The 11,992-nt window shown below is 34.8% G+C and overlaps 1 protein-coding gene across 1 annotated transcript in view; it reads left to right on the plus strand.

Moving 5' to 3' along the window:
• The window catches only part of METTL25 (methyltransferase like 25), a gene marked incomplete at its 5' end in the record, with an annotated part of 68,652 nt that extends 65,942 nt beyond the window's left edge, over positions 1-2,710 (plus strand). Inside the window, 3 exons of the mRNA XM_082014140.1 lie at positions 133-207; positions 827-898; positions 2,467-2,710. Of these exons, the coding sequence (XP_081870266.1) occupies positions 133-207; positions 827-898; positions 2,467-2,565 (246 nt within the window). The 3' untranslated portion in view covers positions 2,566-2,710. The remainder of the gene's footprint in view (positions 1-132; positions 208-826; positions 899-2,466) is intronic.
• Between the last annotated feature and the right edge of the window lie 9,282 nt (positions 2,711-11,992).

Consider the following 11,992-nt stretch of genomic DNA (forward strand, 5'->3'; position numbering starts at 1 on the left):
TGCTAATTTCAAAAACAAAACATGGATTTCATTTTGTACGGTGACTTTCAATTAGGAAAAAATATTTCATTTTAAAGTTCTCTTGAAAAAGTAACTAGAATAACTCTGATTCTTTTTTTTAATCCCTTGCAGCTCCCAGACAGCTGTATAATGGATTACTATGAAAAATACAAGCACAGGATGAATGAGCTTGAAGCATTTAATATGGTAAAAGTTATAGGATTAATACTATTACCTTGTATATATGCGCTAGTCTAGAACAAAGCCCTGTTAAGTTTTATGTGGAGGTGGACTGTCTTACGCTGTGGTATGCAATCTCAAAAACAAAGCAGCTCCCCCTTCCAAACATTGGAGCATATCCTATTCCAAAACTATATTAGGTGTCAGTAAAATAATAAAGCAAACACATGGAAGATTCTTTTTCAAGAGGGACTATTACCCTGGAAAATGATATGTCAGTCTCCTTTTAAACCTAGACTGGCCTCCGTGCAGTTATTTCATAAAAATTCTTTTTATTAAAATTCATTATTTCCCTCTTTAAAATTGTTCTGCTTCATATAAGATCATTTTCTTGTTGGACAATGTCTGGAAACCAAATAAATAACATAGTTTCCTGGCTTTATGGCATTCCATGTATTTTTGATCTTTAATATAATCTGTTTTGAAGATGTCCGTCCCACAGGGAAAATTGGCAAGGTGACATTTGTACAACAGAACCACTAGAAAATGATTTACAATCCTGGAATTGTTCTGTGGAAGTGTAGCCATTTGGAGGTGTATTGTCTCTCTTTCCCAAAATCATTATAGTATCTAATCTTTCTTTCAGTTGAAGGTTGTTCTGGCTCCCTGCATAGAAGTTTTGATACTTCTGGATCGTCTTTGCTACCTCAAGGAGCAGGTATTTTTGCATTATATTTTATGATACCTAAAGGTTACATCAGTGAAATGAGACTATTTCAGCCAATTTATTACTGTGCAGACCAAAAGTCTCTGTTGCAGAATTTTTATTCTCATCATATTTGCAAAAGTATAAGCATTCATGTCATTTAGCATAAACATATGCCCAGCAGATGTTTTTATTTTCAGCAAAGCAGCAATAGTAAAGTTTATGTTCTTTTAATTGTATGGTAATTACTAGTCAATAGACAGTAAAAAATAAATTAATTAATTATGCAACAAATCTCATTTTATATAACACATTGAGATAATAAAAAGAATATTGGAAATGCTAAAACATTGTTCTGTACATGCTAGAGCTTCCAATGAATATGTTTTAGAACATATAATGCAAGAAATTTTGAATTAGGTCCAAAATGTTATGATTTCCTTTTATTGTTTCTTAATTAGGATCAATGATGAGAGAGGGTGCACTTTTTCCAACTGTATGGGTCAGCTGAGATACATTTGACTAACATACCGTGTGGATATATTTTACAAGTGTAGACCAGGGATATAATAAGCAAATGCTACTACATTTACTCCGTAATGATTTATATTACACTGTTTCTTCTAACACTAATTTTGAGCTTGGCCTGATTAACTCAGAAGCAGCAGTCATACTTTCTCTGCACCAGTAAACATTTTTTTGACAAATAATAATTTGCTAGGAGGAAATGGTTGCATCTTGCAGCTTCTGCTCTGGGCCACAGTCAAAATAAAATTTTAAAATAAAGTTTAAACACATTCATGTGAATAGCTCTGTTTTTCCACCATAAACTTTTCATTTTAACAGCTCCATTTTATCATAAGTAAAAATTCAGTTTATTCTCTGCCACAGTGTACTTGGAACAACTGAGTTGTAGTAAATGTATGCTTTTGTTCTGATATTTTCACAGAGAGGCGCTTAGAAATATTTAAATAATGATGTATTTTCCCAAATGCCAACCAGTTATAAATCACATAGAGATCTGTATGATTTCCAAGACAGGAGATCAGACTTGCTGCATTTAGCACTAATTTACCTTTTCTAAATGTAATATCCGCATTGATTTAATCTTGTACTGGTTGATCACAAAATGTCTTTGGGAAGAAAAAATAAAAATTATAAAAGCCATATGCAACATGAAGACCAGATCCAGCTGGCCTGATTAATTTGAAAAGTCAGTTAATTAGCTTCAGTAATAGAATGTGCTGCATAAAATGATTAAGACTTGATTCTTAATTTCTTTGCTGTAGTTCAACGAAAAAAAAAAGCTTTATTGATGAAGGGGATGGTATCATTTGGTATCACTATCATTTGATAGTGCCAGAAATAATATAATGACTTTAAAATACATCCTGTTTGGGGTGTCCTTTTGTTCACAACAAACTTTCTGTGATTTTCTTGTTAGAGAAGTGTTTTTCCTGCTTTGCATTAAGGATAATTTTTTTTTTTCAATTTGTATTTCAAAATGAGGACCTATTACCACATCTTAGCTTTTAAGTCAAATACATTTTTATGGACTTCAATCATATATCATTTTACAGGACAACATTGCCTGGTCTGGACTTGTGAAGTTATTTGATCCCGTGAAATCCCCCAGATGCTATGCAGTTATTGCTCTGAAGAAACAGTCATGTTTTTAAGTGGAAGCAAATTGCATATAGGTTGAAAACTCTGAACTGATACTGCTGTTTCCTCACTTTCATTCTGTTATTTTTAATTGATTCCTCAAGTACATTGTTTGCTTTTCAGCTGCAGAAGTAAAAAGTGCAATGCCTCTTTGAATCATGAGAAATAAATATCTATCTCTTTTATAAATACCATTGTTTCATTATATCAGTTATTAAACAATGGTGAACATCTGGCTTTATTATAAAAGTTATGACACATCTTATGCGATTATTATTTTTAAATATGTTTTATGTTTCTTCTTTTTAAGGCATTATACTATGTATCAACACCCCTTCTCTTGATATTTCTAATCACAAGATCATACCTTCTCAATTTTTAGCAGTGGCTGGCATCAGCAGTCTCCGACTAGCCTCACCTTTTTCTTTTCTGGGTGCAAATTAGTGTAAACAGAAAAATAACCTGCACTGTAAACAAGAGGTTTGTAGACTAAATAGGATCTTTGTACTTCCCTGTTCTCCAGGTCATCAGGACCAGCTTATTTATGGAGCAACCTAGAAGAACCTAGATAGTAACTACCTGCAGAAAGCGGTTTTGTGTTAACCCCTTCTTCCTTCAGGCATGTTCCTGGCGTGCACTTGTTTGCCTGTCACACTGAAAGAAAAAAATGTGTGTGCTGTAATCCAGTGGGAGATTTCCCAGTGCTTAAGAATCAGCTGCCCTGCTGGGGTTCACTCTGTAATCCTTGGGTTGTATCAGAAAGCTATTATCTGGCCCAAATGTGTTGGTTATAAATACTTTGGTACCCAAGTGAATTGAAACTTGCTAGGCAGTTTCTCCTTGACTGTACTGCATTCATGAGTGGGAAATTTATTTGTTGATGCATTTATCTCAACGGGTTGCCTAATTAAACTTGCAGATTTTCCATCAATTAAAAAAGAGAAAAGTTTCTATTCTAAGTCCTAGTCCTTTTATTAGAATTTTCCAGCATATATAAAACATAATTAACTACCAGTGCACAGAAAAAAAGGACAACAAATAAATAAAAAATACAGCATTAAAGAAGAAAAGGGGAGAATGCAACTTTGATGGTCAGAAGATGAGGATATATTTATATTAATTGTATAGTGACAGTAATAGTCATGGGAATCAGACTGAGATTCAGATGTGAATAGGACCAAATCTTACTCTGTTTCAGTCTACAAAATATAATGAGAGCTTGCGAACATAGCCATTCAAGACAAGAGAAGTAAGGTATTTTTCTAACAAGTCACATCTTCCTTAGTATGTTCACTTGCAAGAAATACTTTTTATTGGTGGTGTAAGTTCACTGCTGTCTATTTTAGGACTCACGTTCCTTATTAGCTCCATGGATCCAGTATCGGCTTCTCACATTTGTTTGGTCCCAGTACGTTCAATCCTTCGAGCTGCTGAACATCTGCAATACCCAAGGAAATTAACAGAAGTTGCAGGTGCTCACAGCATCTTTGGAGTAGAGCTAAGAAAAGAAAATGAGGCCTTCCATATATGCCACTTTTTGTTATATAGGGAATACTGAGGAAACTAACAAGCTGGTGGATTCTTTTCCCAGGAGAGGAATCAAAGGAAATAAAATCCTTTCCTAACCTCGAAGCATTGGGAGGGCAAAAAACCCAGTAATATCTGATCTAAAGAGGCAATCTAAACTACATGATGTTAAAAAGAAAAAAGTTTAACAAATGTCTGAGAAAAATAGTGTTTATTATATTGTGTGCTGCTAAGACCTGATGACTAATTATCAGTGAAGTGTTAGAGTGTTGTCATCTCAATCTTACGTGCCGTTGGAAAAATTTACTTGGGGATGAAATTGCCTTTTTTGTGTTATGAAATGATTCTTTTGCTTTTTCAGACCAAATACGAAAAACCGGGCATATGTGGTGTCCAAACAAAGAAAACACAGTTTCTCCCTGGAAGCAAGTGCTTACAAGGGCCCTGTTATGGCCCAGAAATATTCGTTTCAGCAAGCCCCACCTGATTTAATTTGAACACAGTCAAAATTGCATAGGATATACAGACTATTGCTAATTTTGTGTGATACTTTAATGCTATCTAAATTCAGAGTTAAATTTTTATTCCTATCTTAAGAGGACATTTGCAACAGTTTAGAATAACAAGCACATCTCTAGGATTAGCCCAAGTGCTTTTCCACTGATTCAAAAAGGTCTGAATAAATTTGCATGCCCCCCCAGCAACTTCTCGGGCTCTTTCAATACTTTTCACACACTTTGTAGTCTATGCAGGCAAAGACAGAGGCAGTGTGCTTCTTAGAATAGTGACTATCAAAAGGTTTATATGACGAGTTTGCATTCAGCAAAGTCAATTGGTGTCTGCTCTCGAAGCTGTTTCGAAGCTTTGGCTGCCTGAATACCTATGAGCTATTGTTTACATAATAGAAAAATCCCTGACAGTAATCAAGATGAATAAAATGATTTTTCTTCATGGCTATTGCCAGAAGTTCTTCCATAATATAAACTGTATCCTAAATATGATGAAGTCTTTTGATAGAAAAGAATCTCCATTTTCTTACAGTGTGGCAGAGCGCTATCTATCTTGATATGTTCCCTAGGGAATAGTGGATAAGCCTGCTTTCCCTCAGGTGTTTGCCTGATTCTGTTTGTGGCATACTTCATTCTGTAGCAGATTTGGAGTGTTTTATTAATTTTTCTTAGGGCTGAAACCTATTCTTGGATGAAGGAACAAGAGTACATGCAGGGTATGTGTGCAACCTTAATATTGAAGAGTATGTTGTAGCCCTAAGATCTCCAAGCCTGCTTTTGTGACAATAAACTTTAATTCTGCACTTCTGATTCATGCCTTAGAACATCACACCACAAAAAAATTTTGTGCTGCTTCAGTTTCTGGGATTTTCATTTCAATTTTTTTTCTGATTACTTATTAAGTATTTTTTTTTACAAATTATCTTCTTCATTGGCATGATTTGTTAATTTACTGTTAAAATGACAACTATCTGCTAAGACTTAAAATGCTTTTGCTACATCGTGATGGAGTTAAAATCTTGAGACTCAAAATCCATGTGTCCTATGATGGCTTAAAATCTGCACAGGGGAAGGAGGCTAAATATATTTGACTCGGTGGCAGCTCTATGTCTTTTTGATGATTGGAATATTCTTTCTTATCAGTACTTATTGGTTCAGATTTACTTTTTTCCTAAAAAACATCCTAATTGTGTCATTATATTGCCAGAGATCACTGATACTAACAACAAGTAGTAAAATAGGATCAGCACGAAGAAAGTTTTACTTGCTTACCTGCGATATAGCCAGCTTAGTATCATGCTTCAGACTTCTTTTTCTTTGGGAAGCAACTGAATACCCAATCTTTGTTAGCATCTTTAAATCTCTTTATCCCATGCATCTTATCATTCTTAGTGAGGTATGTCCTCCTTCTTCTGATATATATCCTAGTGCTCTGAAAGGAGAAGAATCCATGCTAGGCTGTGAGCCATGAAGAATTTTCAGTGTCCATAATCAAATCAGAATCAAAGTATAGTTGCCTAGACATTTAAATTGGCCACCTAACCCTTAGAACTGTGACTTCTGATGTCAATTGAGAGTTCTATTGAAATTTTGCAGTTTCCAAGATTCCTGTATTTGCCAGGTGGGAGCATGGCCTAATTCTCTGGGCTGCAGCTGCAGTTCCCTCACCATGTTCACCTGAAACAACCAACTCAGTTTGGTGGCTCTATATTCTTTCTATGCAAGTAACTGCTGAATAAGTTGGTTTCTTTGAATTTGCTTACCCCTGGTTGTTATCTTTGTCAATGTTTTATATCAGAATACTCTAAGAAAAGAAGTAAAACCCTTCTGAGATTTAGGAAGCCTCAGTGAAGTTGTACTGCAGTTAACGCTTCTTGTTGCGTTCTCCCTTAAAGCCTTGAAATTAATTCCTGATGATCAGACAGATTAATAAGTACCAGACAGCCTGAGATGCACAAGTTATTAAAAGATACTATGTACAATATCTTCTCTTCAGGAGTCTTTTTCAATTCAAGAGCTCTGAGGCATTTTCTTCACAGGAATGCCAGTGCATATTATCATTAAACTCAAACGTCCAAGGAAATCCACCAACATATTGAAGATTTTCTTCAAATGATTAGAACATGTTGTTGTACACCAATCTTCCCAGTGTACACCTGCATCCTTCTCAAGGCTGTCTGCAATGTTTGTAACAAACTGGAGAGGAATAGACACTTGTCTCACCATTCAAGTGATGCTGTTCATGAAATCTGCAAGAGAATGACACTATTCTCTGCTTTGTGTTAAAAGGCAACAGAATTCTTAGAATAGGTATGTCCAATATCCAAAGATTTCTCCAGATATCATTATTGAAATCCATTTAACAGACTTCTTCAATCAGTTCAGTCTGTTAGTTACTTCAGTCAATACCGACTATCATTAATAGGTCTACAAAATTTTGTCCTGTGGTTTATGTTCCACAGGTGGACCTTTCTCATAATACGGTGTTTTTACTCATCAAAACAGTAAATTACTTCAACTAATTGCTGTTAGTGGCTACTACTTCTAGATCTATTCATTTTTTGATTTTACAGTAATTTTAAGTTGTTTTATCTAAGTGGTATCCTACTATATACCATCATTTCTTCAGAACTGTGGATTCAAAGGAAATCAGAAAATGGTTTCTAGATTACCAATGAAATTTAGAAGAAATTGAATTGTACTGCATAAGTGTGTTCTCAGGTAGGAAAGCAGAGTGTATGTACATGTTACACAAGGCACACTGTTGGCCAGAATTTGTTAAACTCACAAATGCAAAACACATAGGCAAGGTTATATGGACAAAATATCTCAAAGATTTGCAGTTACCGTAAAGTATATAACTATCCTTTATAAACCGTAGGAAGAAATGTAATTATCTTATTCAATGGAAATACAAGAAAGCATGAACTTTCAGCAAGTAAACAGGAGATCCAGATTTTAAACTTCCCTAACAATCTAGGAACTAGCTACAAAAGTGAAAAATTCTTTAGAGCAACTATCTGATACACTGTTCACCTCAGGAGATCAAGCTATTTTCTACACAGCATTTATTTTGTACCTGTTGTATAATCCATAGTTTTGGTCTATACTTTTTTTTTTAACAGTTTATCATTAAATTGTCTCTTTTCAGTCTTTTACAATTACTGTCACAGTGGCTATGTATAGTAAGCAAGGACTTTTCATTTCCTTTTGTATGTAACACATGCTAACAAAATACAATTATTTAATATCTTTGTTTAAAATTAGCAAAGACTGTCCAAAAGCAAAATATCACTTCTAAATTTAATTATAGTTTATCTGTGGATTAAAAAATTCTGCATGTGAAACCTGTGCAAACTTTTAACTTTTCATTACAAAAGTCTCAGTTTTATGTAAGTACCTTTCTCTTTGCATCTGGACCAATATGAACTTACTCATGCAGATAAAGGTGTTGTCAGGGCAGCTGGTATTGGGTTTCACGTGGAATTATCAAGAAGATCAAGATGCAGTAAAACTACTGAGCCAACAAATCAGATTGTTAGACTGAAGCTCAGATTGCCTTAACACACAAACTGTCAACTCTTTCATGAATCACTGATGAAAAGAGCAAAGCCGTCTGCTTACTGAATAACTCGGTGGTGTCTGGCACCAAAAGAGAACATTCCAAATAAGAAGGAGCAGTGATCACCTCTCCTGATTACGTAAACCTTCAGAAACAATAATTAAAACGTACAGTTGTAAATCTATGTTGTTTATTACACCTCCTATTATTAGAGTCATGAATAAAGACTGACAGCAGAAGCAGCCATGCTGTTTCTCAACTATAAATCCTAAATTCGCTTGTTAGTTGTAGAAAGCCTGAAGTCATCAAGAGGACACACAGATGTTAAAAAGTGTAGAATGAGCTGTACATTCCTTGGATAAATGTGCCATTTGTTAACATTTTTATACTCTAAGGCATGGGTATCAATTCAAAGAACACAACTCACAAGTACTCAATGGACAGCAAGTTTTATTGATTTTAAGCTCTTCAGTGTTTATTTACTGGCAGACTATTACTAGCGAGCAAGGGTTATAAGGGTGCTTTCAGCAAAATTGTTGCTATGCTGTTTATGATTAAAAATTTTAAATAAAAACATGTAAATGCTTCCTTCCCCAGAAATTTTAGTTTTAATTTGAGAATATGAATAATGACACAGAGTCATGTAGTAAAAATGCATATCATTAAGACTACCCCTAGATAGATTCTTTATTTAAGTAAAAAATGTCTGGCCAACAAGAGCTTTAGAGATTTGCTCATTTGCTTTTTTTAGAAGTCACGGTTCCTTCTAAAGTCACACTTCTATAGTAATGTTGACCTTTTTTTTTAGTAATCAAAATTAGAAAAAGAAGGTATTCAAAGAAAAAACTTCGAGATGCACCACTTTGTTCCTGTGCTTAACCTCAAACAGTATTGCAGAAGTGAGGGAAAATGTAACAAGTGTATCTAAGAGGTGATTTTTTGGGTAACCCTTCCATTTGCCCTAGTTAATCACATGAATCAAGTTTAATGTAATCTATCTAAACACCAGTTATTGAAATAATGAATTAGGGAGAAAAGATGATTTCCTAAATCAGACATTTAAATAGCATTGAAATTGAAATCATCACTTTCCTGAAGATGTCCACATCTTTTGAATAACTGTAATTTGTCTATACAGAAAAGAAGGACAATTCCAAGCATTCAGCATTATACAAAAAGTCCATAGATGAAACATTAACAGATATTAATATGAAACAATCTGTTACATAAACTTACATAGTGAAGACCTGGGTCATCTTCATTTGAATCACTGGCAAATTTCTGTTGATTTCCGTGGGAGCAGGCTTGGATACAAAAGCATCTGCTGGAGACAGACAGTGTGGATGATCAAATATCTTTTGTACAAAGACAGTTCCAAATGTACATTTGTGAAGGCAAAGAGATTGTGTGCACTTCCTTTATCTATACGTACTGAAGTTGAACAGTATAGAAATTATTGTGAACTCTGGCTCATCATTGAAATCTTCCTGACATGTAGTAAGAGAAGGTTCAAATGGCTTTTTGTTTATTTTTTATTGGATATGTTTTTAATGCATTAAAACTCTCAGAATTTTCTTTTCTCCACTCACTGGTCCTTTAACAATGCGAACACTGATTACAATAATAGAGAGTTAAATGACGCTTATTGTTCCCAAGAATAACTCAAGTGTCACAGATTGTGCTTTCACAAAAGCCAACTGTAAAATTCCCATGAACTCTATTATAACTGTTTTTATGAATAAGGAAAGTAAGATTTATCCTTAATTCTTCAAAAAGCAACATTTGTTACAGTACTTTAGCAGAATATCTTCATAGCAAGGTTTCACTGAAAAACTGTGTTTCCCTTCCTTCCCTTCCTCTGTGCAGAAAATTTATAGAACGTTGTAAAACAATGAATTGAATTTATATAAATGGTGTGCTTCCCCAATTAGCCACCTCTATCAGCACTTTGCAGGCAGCACATCCCTTATTCATGAACTATGCGTTAAAGAAAGTAATGCTAATTAATAACTCTTTCTGCACAGCCCATGAATTCAATACAGAACCTATAAATGTAGACTGCCAGACATAAATTTTGATTCATTCTTACAACTCCATTTAAGATGTATTTTCAGAATGGATTTCTACAGAAAACATTTTTTAAATGTGATTTTATTGAAAATATTTTCCAGCAGGACTTGAAAATTATGTAACTGGAGGTAGAATCTCACTGAAGACTGAAAATAATATTTCAGATTGTCAGTGGGAATATTTTTTTTAACTTTCCTGTTTGTTATGATTTAGCAGTTAGTTTTAAGGCAACATAAATTAATTAAGTGTAAAATGTATCACAATTATTCATTCACTTCTAGTGCATTATTGAAGTGTTGTAGTTTCATATGTTGATAATTTATTTTTCTTTGGCAAACTGTACCTGAGTTTCTGGAAGAACAAATCTAGGAACATTCATGTTTTTATGCATTAGTGTTCTACAATTTTATTGAATGAAATAGAGTGTTGTGATATGGTAAATAATGTAGTGTTTCTCCATTAGAACAGTTGCCAAAACAAATCTGCATACATGCAAGAAAAGTTTATGGTTCACAGTAAGCACTTAGTTTCTTTACTAATTTGTCGTAGAAGTTAATGTCAACTTAATTCACTGGTTTTTAGTCAGTTAAGGTTTGAGACCAGTTTTAGGTTCTGATCCTCCAGCTCGGAAAAGGAAAGATAGATCCACTTCACACCATGTAAAACTGCAATATTATTACCTTGAGTCCCAGAGGCCACATAAGCCTATTAGTATGGTATTATCCCAAATTAATTCTATGGTTTGCAGCATCACCAGCTGACTCTGGCAAAGTGCTGCCCTGATACAGCTCTACTCCTGCAAAGTCCAAGTGTGTCCTCCGAGCATCAGGTTTCATGTAATTAGTGTCTGGGACATGCTGCCACCAAATGCTGGGAAATTCCAGTTGTGGAAGTCAGCCTGATTTGTACCTGATGTGTCCAGTTATCGCAGTGAGTAGCCTTGTTAATGCAGTGGAGTGGTCAGTCATTTAGGGATCTCTTCTCAGCTTCCACTGGGAACTTCTCCAAGCTATGCCTGTCTTCAGCTCATGTCAAGGATTTGTTTTTTTGTGTATCATCAGCTCCAGGAAATTTTTGGCATGCAGTTGTTAAGGTCCTGAAAGTTGAGCACCTCATATACTGCCAGTATTTCTTTTACTATACTTTCTCTATATACATGCAGGTGATTGGGTCCAGCTGCTGAGAGAATCGTTAAACATTGTAGACAGGAACACAAATACACCGTAATCAAAGAATCTGGTGATCTAAAGGCTCCCTGTCTTACTGTAATACCTTCAATTAGAACACTTTCCAGGTCTGAGTATCAGCTCTCTCCCCCGTCACTAAAACTAAACCAAAATGTTATGTCAGAAAACAATTCTCTTCTTGGAACAAGTGGGTGGGATTCAGACTGAATGCTGTATCCATTGGAAAATATGGGTCTAAGAACCCTTACTCCGGTTTTAATTTTGGAGGTTGTTTCTCATTAATTCTCCTCTTCTTGCTTCCATCGTATTTATTCTACTTACTCTTCTCATGGAAGGCTTGGGAAGCATGTGAACACTACTGTATGTCAGCAATGACAGCTGGAGCTCAGTATGCAAAACACAATTACTTTATCTGGAAAGGCACATATATCATGTATTATCAAAACTAACGTACATGCATGGACCTCTTCTAGGAGCTAAATTAAAGTACTTTCTAAAATCTACTAGGTTTTCACTGCAAAGAATGGAAGAATTTTAATTTTCTGTAATTGTCATCTTCTTTCCCAAGAATATAATAAGGCCAAGT

Source organism: Phaethon aethereus (assembly GCF_964289735.1).
Source record: "Phaethon aethereus genome assembly, chromosome: 1".
Classification (NCBI taxonomy): domain Eukaryota; kingdom Metazoa; phylum Chordata; class Aves; order Phaethontiformes; family Phaethontidae; genus Phaethon; species Phaethon aethereus.